Consider the following 12,350-nt stretch of genomic DNA (forward strand, 5'->3'; position numbering starts at 1 on the left):
CGCGCTCAGGGCGAGACGTTGGTGCGCGGCGAGGCGACGGCGCCCGAGTGGAACGAGCTGCTGAGCTTAGTGGAGCTCTTGCCGCCGCTGACGCGCGGCCTTCGTCTGCAGCTACGGGACGACGCGCCCCTGGTCGATGTGACCCTCGCCACGCACGTGCTGGACCTGAGGCAGATCTCGCATCCGGGCCGGGCGGGTGAGCGCATCTGGCCGACGCGTGCCGCCTCCGCCTGGGCCCTGTCTGCCCTGGGTCCCGCCCCCGACTACAAACCCCATCCTCGCGACCTAGCTCCGCTTAGAAAGTCAGGTCCACGCCACATAACAACCTTGCTCCAAGCCGGCTCCTTCCTTCGGAACCTCACCTGTCGCCCGCAGACTTCAAACCCTAACCCTCGGTTTGGCTCCGTTGACAAAATCCTAATTACAGCTGAATATCCAGTAATCACTCCAGCCCTGTTCTCCCTACAGATTTACACGCAGGAAAACAAGCCCTGTCCACATTAACCTTTTACTCCGGACCCTTAGGGCGTCACCTGTAGCTCCACCCGAGTCCTGATTCCACCTCCAGGACTCTGGCTCCGCCCCTAGGGCATTTCTCCTGTCCGCAGCGCCTTTAGGAAGAGAACAGGTTTAGAAGTGCTCCCAGGTCTTGGTCCACAGCTGTTGGTCCGCAGCTGTTCCCAGGCTTCCCTTCCAGAGCAGCCGAGGCCCAATCTGACACCCCTCCCCCTTTGACCTTGCAGGAAATAATTACGGGTGTGGTGCATACACTGACCCAGTACCCACCTGCTCCATGCTTCCCTCCAAAACACTGTTTTTGTGTCCCCCACAGCGGGGTTTAACCCTACCTTCGGCCCGGCCTGGGTCCTTCTCTATGGCTTACCCCCCAGCGGGGGGCTCCGGGATGGTCCTAGCCTAGGCCACTCCCCTCCAATAAACTCCCTTTTCCAAGCTCCTATAGGCTTATGCATTTCCCCCTCTCCTCAAATCTCCCCTGCTCTGTTCCTCCACACTCCTTCCAGCTAGTGACTTCCTTTCCTACTTCATGGAGAAAATAGAAGCCTCACCTTCCTCCATCCAGTCTACTGCCTTGCCAGCTTCTGCAACCATCTGCTCTCCTCTTCCTGCTACAGCAGAGGAGGTGACCTGCTCCCAAAGCCACAGCTGTGATCCTGATTTCATCTCCTCTCACCTACTGGAAGAATTAGCTCTGCAGTTGTCCACTTTCTCTCCTGCAGCATCAACTGGTCCCTAGTTACCAGGTCATTACTGTAACCACATGTATTTGTTCTAGTCACTTCCATCTTTGACCTTCACTACCCTGGATTCCATAACCTGCTCCAGGTACTTCAGTGTTTTTCTGATCCTCTTCTCAAAAGAGTTGTTTATCCATTTATTCCGTAATGTTTATGAGACTGACTATGCCAGACACTGTTTTAGGCACAAGAATAACAGTAAATAAGCATTCTTGTCCACAAAGATTTCTGGAACTTACATTCTGGTGGGGGTAGAGGCTGAATGGAGACACAGATAATAAACATGTAAACAACAAGGCAGCAATATAAGAAGTACGATAAGGATAGTGTTAGGGAGAAAATAAAGCAAGGAAGTATTTCAGAGAGGCGTTGCAATTTTAGAAAAGGTGGCAAGGGGAGGCCATGGTGATGTTGATATTAAGAAGATGAAGGAGCAAGCCATGTCTGTAAGGGTGTTCCAGGCAGCAAAGAGAGCATGTGCAAAGGCCCTGAGGTGAAGCATGCCTGGTGTGTTTGAGGAAGAGCAAGGGACCAGTGTGAGTGCAGCAGAGTGAACAGAGTAGCTGAGGCTGGAGGGTGTGGGGGAAAAGGAGGGTGATAGTGGGGAGAGGCATGTAGGAGTCATGTAGGCCATTGTAGCGGCCTTGGCTTCTTCTTTGAGTGAAATGAGGAGCCACTGAAGGTTTTGAAAAGAGAAAGGATATGCTCTAATTTATCCTTAAAAAGGATCAGTGTGAGAGGGATGATATGAGAGGAAGCAGAGAGATTACTAAAGAGGGCATTGTAATAATTCAGGTGACCAATAATGATGAAATGAATCTAGGGTGGTTGCAGTGGATACAGGGTGATGGGAATGGATTCAAGAGTAGTTGAGACTTTGGAGGTGACACCTCAGGACTGGCTAATGAATAGGCTTAGAGGAGGAGGAAAATGTGCAGAGGAGAGTCATGAATGACTCCCAAGATTTTGACTTGCACAGCTATGTAGATGGTGCTATTTACTGAGCTATGGAAAACAAGAGAAGGAGAAGTTCTGATGGGAGTGGAGGGGATATCAGAAGCCCCTTTTTGGACATGTTAACTTTTTAAAAAATTTATTTATTTATTTTTATTTTTGGCTGCCTTGGGTCTTTGTTGCTGCGCGTGGGCTTTTCTCTAGTTGTGGCAAGCGGGAGCTACTCTTTGTTGCAGTTGCCGGGCTTCTCATTGGGTGGCTTCTCTTGCTGCAGAGCACGGGCTCTAGGTGCGTGGGCTTCAGTAGTTGTGACACTCAGGCTCAGTATTTGTGGCTCACGGGCTCTAGAGCGTAGGCTCAGTAGTTGTGGTGCATGAGCTTAGTTCCTCCGCGGCATGTGGGATCTGCCCGGACCAGGGCTCGAACCCATGTCCCCTGCACTGACAGGAGGATTCTTAACCACTGCGCCACCAGGGACGTCCCTGGACATGTTAACTTTGAGATAGATGCCTGTTAGTCTTCTAAATGGATATGTCTGCCAGGCTGTTAGCTATAGGAGTTGAGCTCTGGAGAGAGTTCAGGGTTAGAAATGTGAAATTGGGGGGTGTTAATATGTAGATGGGATTGGATAAGATCACCTAGGGAACAAAAAAAAAAGAAGGAAAAATCTGGACTTCCTTCCTTGGTGGTCCAATGGCTAAGATTCTGCACTTCCAAGGCAGGGGGCCTGGATTCGATCCCTGGTCCACATGCTGCATGGTGAGGCCAAAAAAACCCCAAACAAACAAATCTAAGGACCTGGCAAGCTCCAGCATTTAGAGGGAGGGTCAAGGAGGAGGACTCAGCCAAGGACTTGGTTGTTGGTCACTTTTCTGTCCTCATCTTACTCAACCTTTCAGTATCAGTGGACACAGTTGACCCCACCCTCCTTCTTGAAAGAATCTGGTGTTGATTTCCATACCGCTCGTTTTCCTTCGGCTTCCCTGGCCATTCCTTCTCATCTTTTTTGCTCGCTCTCTATCTTCTTTACCTCTGAATGTTCCAGAGGTTCATATGGGTATGTCTTAGGGCTTCACTGTAAGGCTCTCTTCTCTGTCTACATTCTCTATGTCTCCAAAAGAGCAACCAACTTTAATCCAATTTAATTCCTTGCTTGATTTTCTATAAGGTGCAATTAAACTCTTTCCATTTTTACTTTACTGAAATTATTTTATTACTAAAATTATTCTTTGGCAGGGAAATTTCAATGAAAGATTTGTCCAAATCATATTTCATTTTTTTAAAAAACAGAATTATTATTTATTTATTAAAATTTTTTTTTTTCTCTTTTGGTTGCATGGCATGCGGGATCTTAGCTCCCCAACCAGGGATTGAACCCGTGCCCCCTGCAGTGGAAGCGCAGAGTCTTAACCACTGGATCACCAGGGAATTCCCTGTATTTCACTTCTTGTAGCTTTATCCAGTGTGATCTGTGTGTGGGTGTGTGTGTGTGTGTGGGGGGGGTGCTATTATTTCTACCGGATCTAATTTCCTTGAATCCAATTTTGTGGATCTAAATCTTGTCAAGAAGATTTTTTTCTTCTGTCAATTTTTAATCAATAGCAAATGTTAATAAGTACAGTTTTTATTTTTTATTTATTTATGTATCTGGCTGAGCTGGGTCTTAGTTGTGGCATGCGGGATCTTTAGTTGCAGCATGAGGGATCTAGTTCCCTGACCAGGGATCAAACCCGGGCCCTCTGTATTGGGAGCGCAGAGTCTTAACCACTGGACTACCAGGAAAGTCCCAATAAGTGCAGTTTTGTTTTTTTTAAATTGAGGTATAATTGACATTTAAATAGGTGCAGTTTTGACTCTTGTCAGTTTTATTTTGTGTTATTTTATGTCAGATTATTTCTGCCAATAGAAGTCTTGGAGCAAAGAGCATTAGTAAGTTAAAAAGATAAGCTCTGGGAGCAGTATTAGGTGAAAAATCCTTGGAGTCACTTATTTTATATATTTTTGAAAATTTCCATAATAAAAAGTTAAGACATCATTAGGGGTCAAAAAGGGACCAAAATATCATGTTTCAAAAATCATTTTACTTTACCTGGCAAATATTCTTTGAGGATCTATTAGGTGCCAGGCCCTGAGGTTACAGTGGTAATCAAAATGAAGTCCCCGCCATGCCTTACTTTTTTTTTTTTTAAAGTATTTTTTGAAATAAATGTATTTATTTTTATTTTTGGCTGCATTGGGTCTTCGTTGCTGCGTGCAGACTTTCTCTAGTTGCGGCGAGTGGGGGCTACTCTTTGTTGCAGTGTGCGGCCTTCTTATTGTGGAGCACGGGCTCTAGGCTCGTGGGCTCAGTAGTTGTGGCTCACGGGCTCTTGAGTGCATGCTCAGCAGTTGTAGCACATGGGCTTAGTTGCTCCGTGGCATGTGGGATCTTCCTAGACTAGGACTCGAACCCGTGTCCCCTGTATTGGCAGGCGGATTCTTAACCACTGCACCACCAGGGAAGCCTCATGCCTTACTTTCTATTTGGAGAGATGGATAAAGCAGAGTATGAGGGTGGAGAAAGTAGCAGGGACTGTTTAGAGGGAATGACCTGGGAAGATCTGTGAAGAGATAACATTTGAGCAAAGACCTGAATGAAGAAGGGGAGAGTGAGCCATGGAAAGATCTAGGGCCCTGACATTCCAGCAGAGGGAGCAGCTAATACAAAGGCGCTGAGGTAGTAATGGGCTTGGCATATTCAGGGAGCAGCAAAAAGGCCAGTGTGACTGTAGGGCTGTGTGTGAGGGGAGAGTAATATTTGGTGAAGACAGGGAGATAAAGAGAAACAGAGAATATAGGGCCTTCTAGGCCATTTAAAGAATTTTATTCTGGGGGTTCCCTGGTGGCACAGTGGTTAAGAATCCGCTTGCCAATGCAGGGGACACAGGTTCAAGCCCTGGTCCGGGAAGATCCCACATGCCGCGGAGCAAGTAAGCCCGTGAGCCACAACTACTAAGCCTGTGCTCTACAGCCTGTGAGCCACAACTACTAAAGCCCGCGCACGTAGAGCCCGTGCTCTGCAACAAGGGAAGCCACCGCAAAAAGAAGCCCACGCACCGCAACAAAGAGTAGCCCCCGCTCCCCGCAACTACAGAAAGCCTGCGTGCAGCAATGAAGCCTCAACGCAGCCAAAAATAAAATAAATAAATTTTTTTAAAAAAGGAATTTTATTTTTAACTCTGAGATGAGAAACTTCTGGAGAGGAGTGAAATGGTCTGGAAAGCATTGAAAAGCTCATTCTGGATGCTATATTGAGAACATTCTGTAGGAGAGAGGGTAAGAGTGGATGTGGTGAGAACAGCTAGGAGGGTGTTGCAATAATCCTGGTGAGAAGTGATGGTGGCTTGGACTAGGGTGGTCCTGGAAAAGGGGGAAAGTGGTCAGATTTCGAATATATTTTGAAAGTAGAGCCTAAATGATAGGCTGATGGGATCGATGTGGAATGTGAGTGAAAGAAAGAGCAGTGAAGGATGACTTGGAAGTTTTGAAGTGAAGCAGGGGTCGCTTTCAGGGTGGGGGCCTGGGGCAGTCATTGGAACTCACGCACTTGGTTTGAGCATGTAATGTTTGAACTATCTTTGGTCAATGTTGGAACTGTCAAGTACAGCCCATGTGAGCCTTTAACATGCATTTGAATCCTCCAGGGTATAAAAATGCAGATTTCTGACGCAGCAGGTCTGGGGTGGGGCTGAGATTCTGCGTTTCTAAGTAGGTAATACCAATGCTGTTGGGCCTGGGCCGCACTTTGAGTAGCCAGGGCAGTGAATAGTTAAATCCTAGTACATTCTGGGTCTCCAAAGTGAGGCTGGCCTTGATGAGTTGGGGAGTGGTTCAAATATAGAATCCATCCTTGGCTGAGGAAGGATGCCTCCTTGAGAACAAGACTGAGAGGAGCTGTGACGGAGGCTGGGCATGGGAGGCCTGCTCTGAGGGAGGTGACCCCTAAGGGTCAGTGTTCCCTCCTTTGACTCCCACCTGCCACGCCCGCTCCTGCTCTTGGAGACAGTTTTGCCACGGTGCTTAGCACAGGACAATGACTCGGCCCAATGTGCTGGATCGATGCAGATGCCGAGGGAAACAGCTGGTGTATAGCCTGGCACAGTCTGGAGAAGGGGGATCAGGGGCACCCAGCAGGGACCCTCCACTCATGTTCTCTTCCTGCCCTTTCAGAACCTGTTGGCAAAGCAAGGACTGCGGCTCCTTCGGGGCCTGAGACAGGGCAACGTGCAAGAGAAGGTGGCACTGGCCAAGAAGCTCCTGGTGAAACTGCGCTTCCTAGCCCAGGAGGTAATGCCTCGCCCACCCATTTCCCCACCCTGAATACCCTTTCTCCTAAGCCTACCAGAGGTCTTTGGGCAGGGGTGACCTAACATTTGTCCTGTGGATTGATACCAGACTATGGGACCTGTTGCTCTGAGCATAGGACTAAGCTCCATTTGGAGCAGCTAAGGGTGACGATGTACATTCTAGGGCCCAGCAGGGATACAGGGAACATGTAAGATCTCTTTGGAAGAAGGTTTGAGAATACATTTCCTTGGCATGATTTTCCTGGTCTGAAGCTCTGAACACAACACATGGGAAGGGTAAAGGAAGTTCACATTTATAGAAAGCTTCCTTTGCTAAGTATCTGCATGTGTTACCTAGTGTGACTCAACAACCTTGGGAAGATGTTACCCCATTTGACAGGTGCAGAAACTGAGGCTTAGAGAGGGAAAGTGACTGATCCACCATGTCATAGCTGGTTAAGTGGCAGAGCTAGAATTCAAAGCCAGTTCTGCCCCACTCTGAAGCTCAGTCATTCCCAAAGGCACAGAAAGTTTTGACTGCTGGGGCCAATATGTCCTCAGGGTCAAACAGTGAGGAGTTTGGATACTGGTCTCAGATCTCGAAGGGCAAGTTGGAGTTTGGCAAGTATGAAAAAATGGAGAGCACGTGCAAAGGTGCAGCTGGAAGGCAGAGGAGTGGAAGGAGATACAGAATAGAGACCTTATTAAAGTGAATTTTAGTGCAAAATTATTTTTTTTAAAATTTTTTAAAAAATTAATTAATTTGTTTATTTTTGGCTGCATTGGGTCTTCGTTGCGGTGTGCGGGCTTCTTAGTGCGGTGGCTTCTCTTGTTGCGGAGCACGGGCTCCAGGCACGCGGGCTCAGTAGTTGTGGCTCGTGGGCTCCAGAGGGCAGGCTCAGTAGTTGTGGCACACGGGTTTAGTTGCTCCACAGCATGTGAGATCTTCCCGGACCAGGGATTGAACCCATGTCCCCTGCATTGGCAGGAGGATTCTTAACCACTTCTCCACCAGGGAGGTCCCAAAATTACTTTATTTATTTGGAATGAAAACCTTCTATTCTCAGCTGACATTTAAAAACATTTTCTGATTTAAATATGCCTCCTGAAATAATATAGGTTAGTTTTGCTATTTTTCAAACTTTGTATAATACTGTTTATATTATTTTGCTTTTTTTTTAACTTAATATTATGTTTGTTGTATGTAGCTGTAATTTGTCCGTTTTCATTGCTGTATAATATTCCACCGTATGACTATACTATAATTCACTTATCCATCCCACTACTGATGGATATGTGTGTTGATTCCAATGGATGGTGATTAGAAACAATGTTTCCAAGACTATTTTTATACATGTCCTGGGTGTAAGTGGAAGAGTTTCTCTAGGGCAGTGATTCTCAAACTTTTTTGGTCTCAGGACTCCTTTACAGCCTTAGTAATTACCGGGGACCCAAATGAGCTTTTGTTTATATAGATGTATCTACTGATATTTCCTATTATATAAATTAAAACTTAAAAAATTTTAAACCTGAGAAATAAAAAATTATTTATTAATTCATTTAAAATAACAATAGTAAACCTATTGCATGTTTTTTTGTATATTTATGTAGGGAAACATAAATATATTTTTAGAAAAATAAGTATATTCTCCAAAACAAAAAATGTAGTAAGAACAATGGCATTGCTTTACATTTTTTGCAAATATCTGGCAAAGAATTTTTATACTCTGTTATATTAAAATCCATTGGTGTGTCTTGCCCTTTGAATGGATCTATTATCCTTGAGTGACTTTGAATCATCATACATAGGTCATTTGGAAATTTGATTCCCTGAATTATGCATACTTTCCAAATGTTCATGCATTTCATTATAAAGTATTAAGAAATCACCTTCATTAATATCATCACCAATCTCATTAGAAAAATCTTTAAGTGTTGGGAAGCTGTCAAGCTTACAATGGCTGATACAAGAGATACAGTTTTTCCAAAATTGTAATTTTCCATTTTGTTTTGTTCTTAATCTTGGAGGAAAGGCTTTCATTCTTTCACTATTAAGTATGATGTTGGCTGTGGGTTTTTCATAAATGCCTTTTATCAGATTGAGGACGTTAACTTCTGTTCTTAGTTTTCTGAGTGAGTATGGTTTTTTTTTTTATCATGAAAGGATGTTGAATTTTGTCAGATGCCTTTTCTGCATTAGTTGAGATACTCATTTGTGTTTTTTCCCTTTGTTCTATTACTGTGGTAAATTACATTGATTGATTTTCTTAGGTTGAACCACTCTAGCATTCCTGAGATAAATCCCACTTGGTCATGGTATATAATCCTTTTTACATGCTGTTGGATTCAGTTTACCAATATTTTGTTCAGAACTTATTCCTAAGGAATATATCTATATTCATAAAGGATACTATTCTGTAATTTCCTTTTCTTATGGTGTCTTTGTGTGTTTTTCATATCAGGGTAATGCTGGCCTCGCAGAATGAAATAGGAAGTGTTCCTTCCTTTTCTGTTTTTGGGAAGAGCTTGAGAAGTATTGGTGTTAATTTTTCTTTAAAAGTTTGGTAGAATTCATCAGTGAAGCCATTTGGTCCTGAGCTTTTCTTTGTTGGGAGGTTTTTGATTACTAATTCAATCTTTTTACTTGTTTTGTCTGTTGAGATTTCTATTTCTCCTTGAGTCAGTTTAGATACATTGTATGTTTCTAGGAATGTTCTCATGTTCATTTCTTTTTTTAAAAAAATTAATTAATTTTTTTTTGGCTGTGTTGGGTCTTCCTTGCTGCACGCGGGCTTTCTTTTTAGTTGCTGGGAGCGGGGCTACTCTTCGTTGTGGTGTGCAGGCTTCTCATTGTGGTGGCTTCTCTTGTTGCTGAGCACGGGGTCTAGGTGTGTGGGTTTCAGTAGCTGTGGCACACGGGCTCAGTAGTTGTGGCTCGTGGGCTCTAGAACACAGGCTCAGTAGTTGTGGCACACGGGCTTAGTTGCTCTGTGGTATGTGGGATCTTCCTGGATCAGGGCTCAAACCAGTGTACCCTGCGTTGGCAGGCGGATTCTTAACCACTGCGCCACCAGGGAAGCCCCTCATGTTTATTTCTGATTTTAGGTACTTATATCTTGTCTTTTTTATTCTTTGTCAGTCTAGCTAAAGGCTCATCAATTTTGTTGATTTTTCCAAAGAACCAACTTCTGGTTTCATTGATTCTTTTGTTTTTCTATTCTCTAGTTTATTTTTCTCCACTCTAATCTTTATTTACTTCCTTCTGCTAGCTTTGGGTTTAGTTTTCTCTTCTTTTTCTAATTCCTCAGGGTATATATTTGGTTATTGACTTGAGATCTTTTTTTTAATAAATTTATTTATTTATTTGTTTTTATTTTTGGCTGTGTTGGGTCTTTGTTGCTGCACATGGGCTTTCTCTAGTTGAGGAAAGCGGGGGCTACTCTTTGTTGCAGTAGGCGAGCTTCTCTTTGTCGTGGCTTCTCTTGTTGCAGGGCATGGGCTCTAGAGCGCAGGCTCAGTAGTTGTGGCACATGGGCTTAGTTGCTCTGCGACATGTGGGATCTTCCTGGGCTAGGGATCAAACTCCTGTCCCCTGCATTGGCAGGCGGATTCTTAACCAGTGTGCTACCAGGGAAGATCCTCTTTCTTCTTCTTATGTAGGCATTTATAGCTATAAATTTTCCTCTGAGTCCTATCTTTGCTGCATATCATAAGTTTTGCTATGTTACGTTTTCATTTTCGTTCATCTATAAGTATTTTCTAATTTCCTTTGTGATTTCTTCTTTGATGCAGTGTTTAAGAGTGTGTTGTTTAATTTCCACACATTTGTGAACTTCCTAGTTTTCTTTCTATTATTGATCTGTAGTTTCATTCCACTTTGGTCAAAAAAAGATACTTTGTATGATTTCAATCTTATGTATTATACTTGTTCTGTGACCTATATGGTCTATCCTGGAGAATGTTCTATGTGCATTTGAGAAGAATGTGTATTCTGCTGTTGTTGGATGCAGTGTTTATATATCTCTGTTAGGTCTAGTTGGTTTATAATGTTGTTCAAGTCCTCTGGTTCCTTAATGATCTTCTGTACAGGTGTTCTATCCACTATTGAAAGTGGTATATTGCAGCCTCCAATCACATTTTTTAATTCAATTATTTCCATCTGGCTCCAGTTTTCTTATGTTTGTTGAAATTATCCATTTTAAACTCTGTACTTTTCCCACTAGATCCTTTAGAATTTTTATCACAGTTATTTTAATATTGCTGTCTAATAATTCCAACATTTCGGTTATCTGTGGGTCTACTTCTATTGATTATTCCTGTCTTGACCATGGGTCACATTTTTTGCTTTTCCTATTCTTATAATTTTTCATTTTGTGTCTGGAGTTTTGTATAAAAGAACAGTAGAGGCTAAAATAAAAAATATCTCCAGAGAGTTTTTTTTTTTTTTTTTTTTTTTTTAATTTATTTATTTATTTTTTAATTTATTTATGGCTGTGTTGGGTCTTTGTTTCTGTGCGAGGGCTTTCTCCAGTTGCGGCGAGCGGGGGCCACTCTTCATCGCGGTGCGCGGGCTTCTTACTGTCGCGGCCTCTCCCGTTGCGGAGCACAGGCTCCAGACGCGCAGGCTCAGTAGTTGTGGCTCACGGGCTTAGTTGCTCCGTGGCATGTGGGATCTTCCCAGACCAGGGCTCGAACCCGTGTCTCCTGCATTGGCAGGCAGATTCTTAACCACTGCGCCACCAGGGAAGCCCTCCAGAGAGTTTTGATGAAGTCTACTTTAACTAATTTTTCTCTTACGTTTATTGTTTTCTGTTACCTCTATAAGAAAATTTTACTACCTCCAAGCCACAAAGATATTCTCCTATGCTTTTAGGAGAATAAAGATAGTCCCCTAAAAGTTTTATGGTTTTAGATTTTACATTTGGGTCTCTGACTGTTCTCAAGTTAGTCTTTGCATGTGGTGTAACATATGGGTCAAAATTCTATTTTTAAAATATGGACATTGAGATAGTCTAGCACCATATGTTGAAAAGATTTCTTTTTCCTGTTGAGTTGCTTTGGCTTTTTAATTGAAAATCAGGAGGCTGTATAAGTTCCTCTGTTGAATTTTTCATTTCAATCATTGCACTTTTTTTTTGCTTTGTTTTGTTTTTCTTTTTTTTTAATTAATTAATTAATTAATTTTGACTGTGTTGGGTCTTCGTTGCTGCACATGGGCTTTCTCCAGTTGTGGTGAGCAGGTGCTACACTTCACTGCGGTGTGCGGACTTCTCATTGTGGCGGCTTCTCTTATTGATGAGCACGGACTCTAGGCATGCGGGCTTCAGTAGTTGTGGCACGCAGGCTCAGTAGTTGTGGCTCGCGGGATCTAGAGCGCAGGCTCAGTAGCTGTGGTGCACGGGCTTAGTTGCTCTGCAGCTTATGGGATCTTCCTGGACCAGGGCTCGAACCCCTGTTCCCTGCATTGGCAGGCGGATTCTTAACCACTGCACCACCACGGAAGTCCCTGCACATTTTTTTTTAATTAATATATTTTTAATTGAAGTATTGTTGATTTGCAATGTTGCGTTAACTTCTGCTACACAGCAAAGTGATTCAGTTATACATATATATATCCCTTCACTTTTTATTTCTGTAAATTCTATTTTTTTCAAATCCACTGTGTTATTTTTCACCGTTTATTATTCCCAGTAAGTATTTATCAGGTTTGTCTTTTGTTTCATTTAAGAATAGTAAGCGGAGCTGTTTTTATAATGTCAGATGATTACAATAGTCAGTTTGGGGGGGTTTGTTTTCACTCTCTGTTTCTGCTGAT

At 43.4% G+C, this 12,350-nt stretch overlaps 1 protein-coding gene across 1 annotated transcript in view; it reads left to right on the top strand.

Moving 5' to 3' along the window:
- Positions 1 to 12,350, top strand: part of LOC132349492 (fer-1-like protein 4) — a 39,260-nt gene that overhangs the window by 1,136 nt on the left and 25,774 nt on the right. The window contains 4 exon segments of the mRNA XM_059897879.1: positions 10 to 196; positions 1,023 to 1,247; positions 1,295 to 1,344; positions 6,420 to 6,536. Coding sequence (XP_059753862.1) covers positions 10 to 196; positions 1,023 to 1,247; positions 1,295 to 1,344; positions 6,420 to 6,536 — 579 coding nt within the window.

This window comes from Balaenoptera ricei, chromosome 15, assembly GCF_028023285.1.
Source record: "Balaenoptera ricei isolate mBalRic1 chromosome 15, mBalRic1.hap2, whole genome shotgun sequence".
NCBI classification, from domain to species: domain Eukaryota; kingdom Metazoa; phylum Chordata; class Mammalia; order Artiodactyla; family Balaenopteridae; genus Balaenoptera; species Balaenoptera ricei.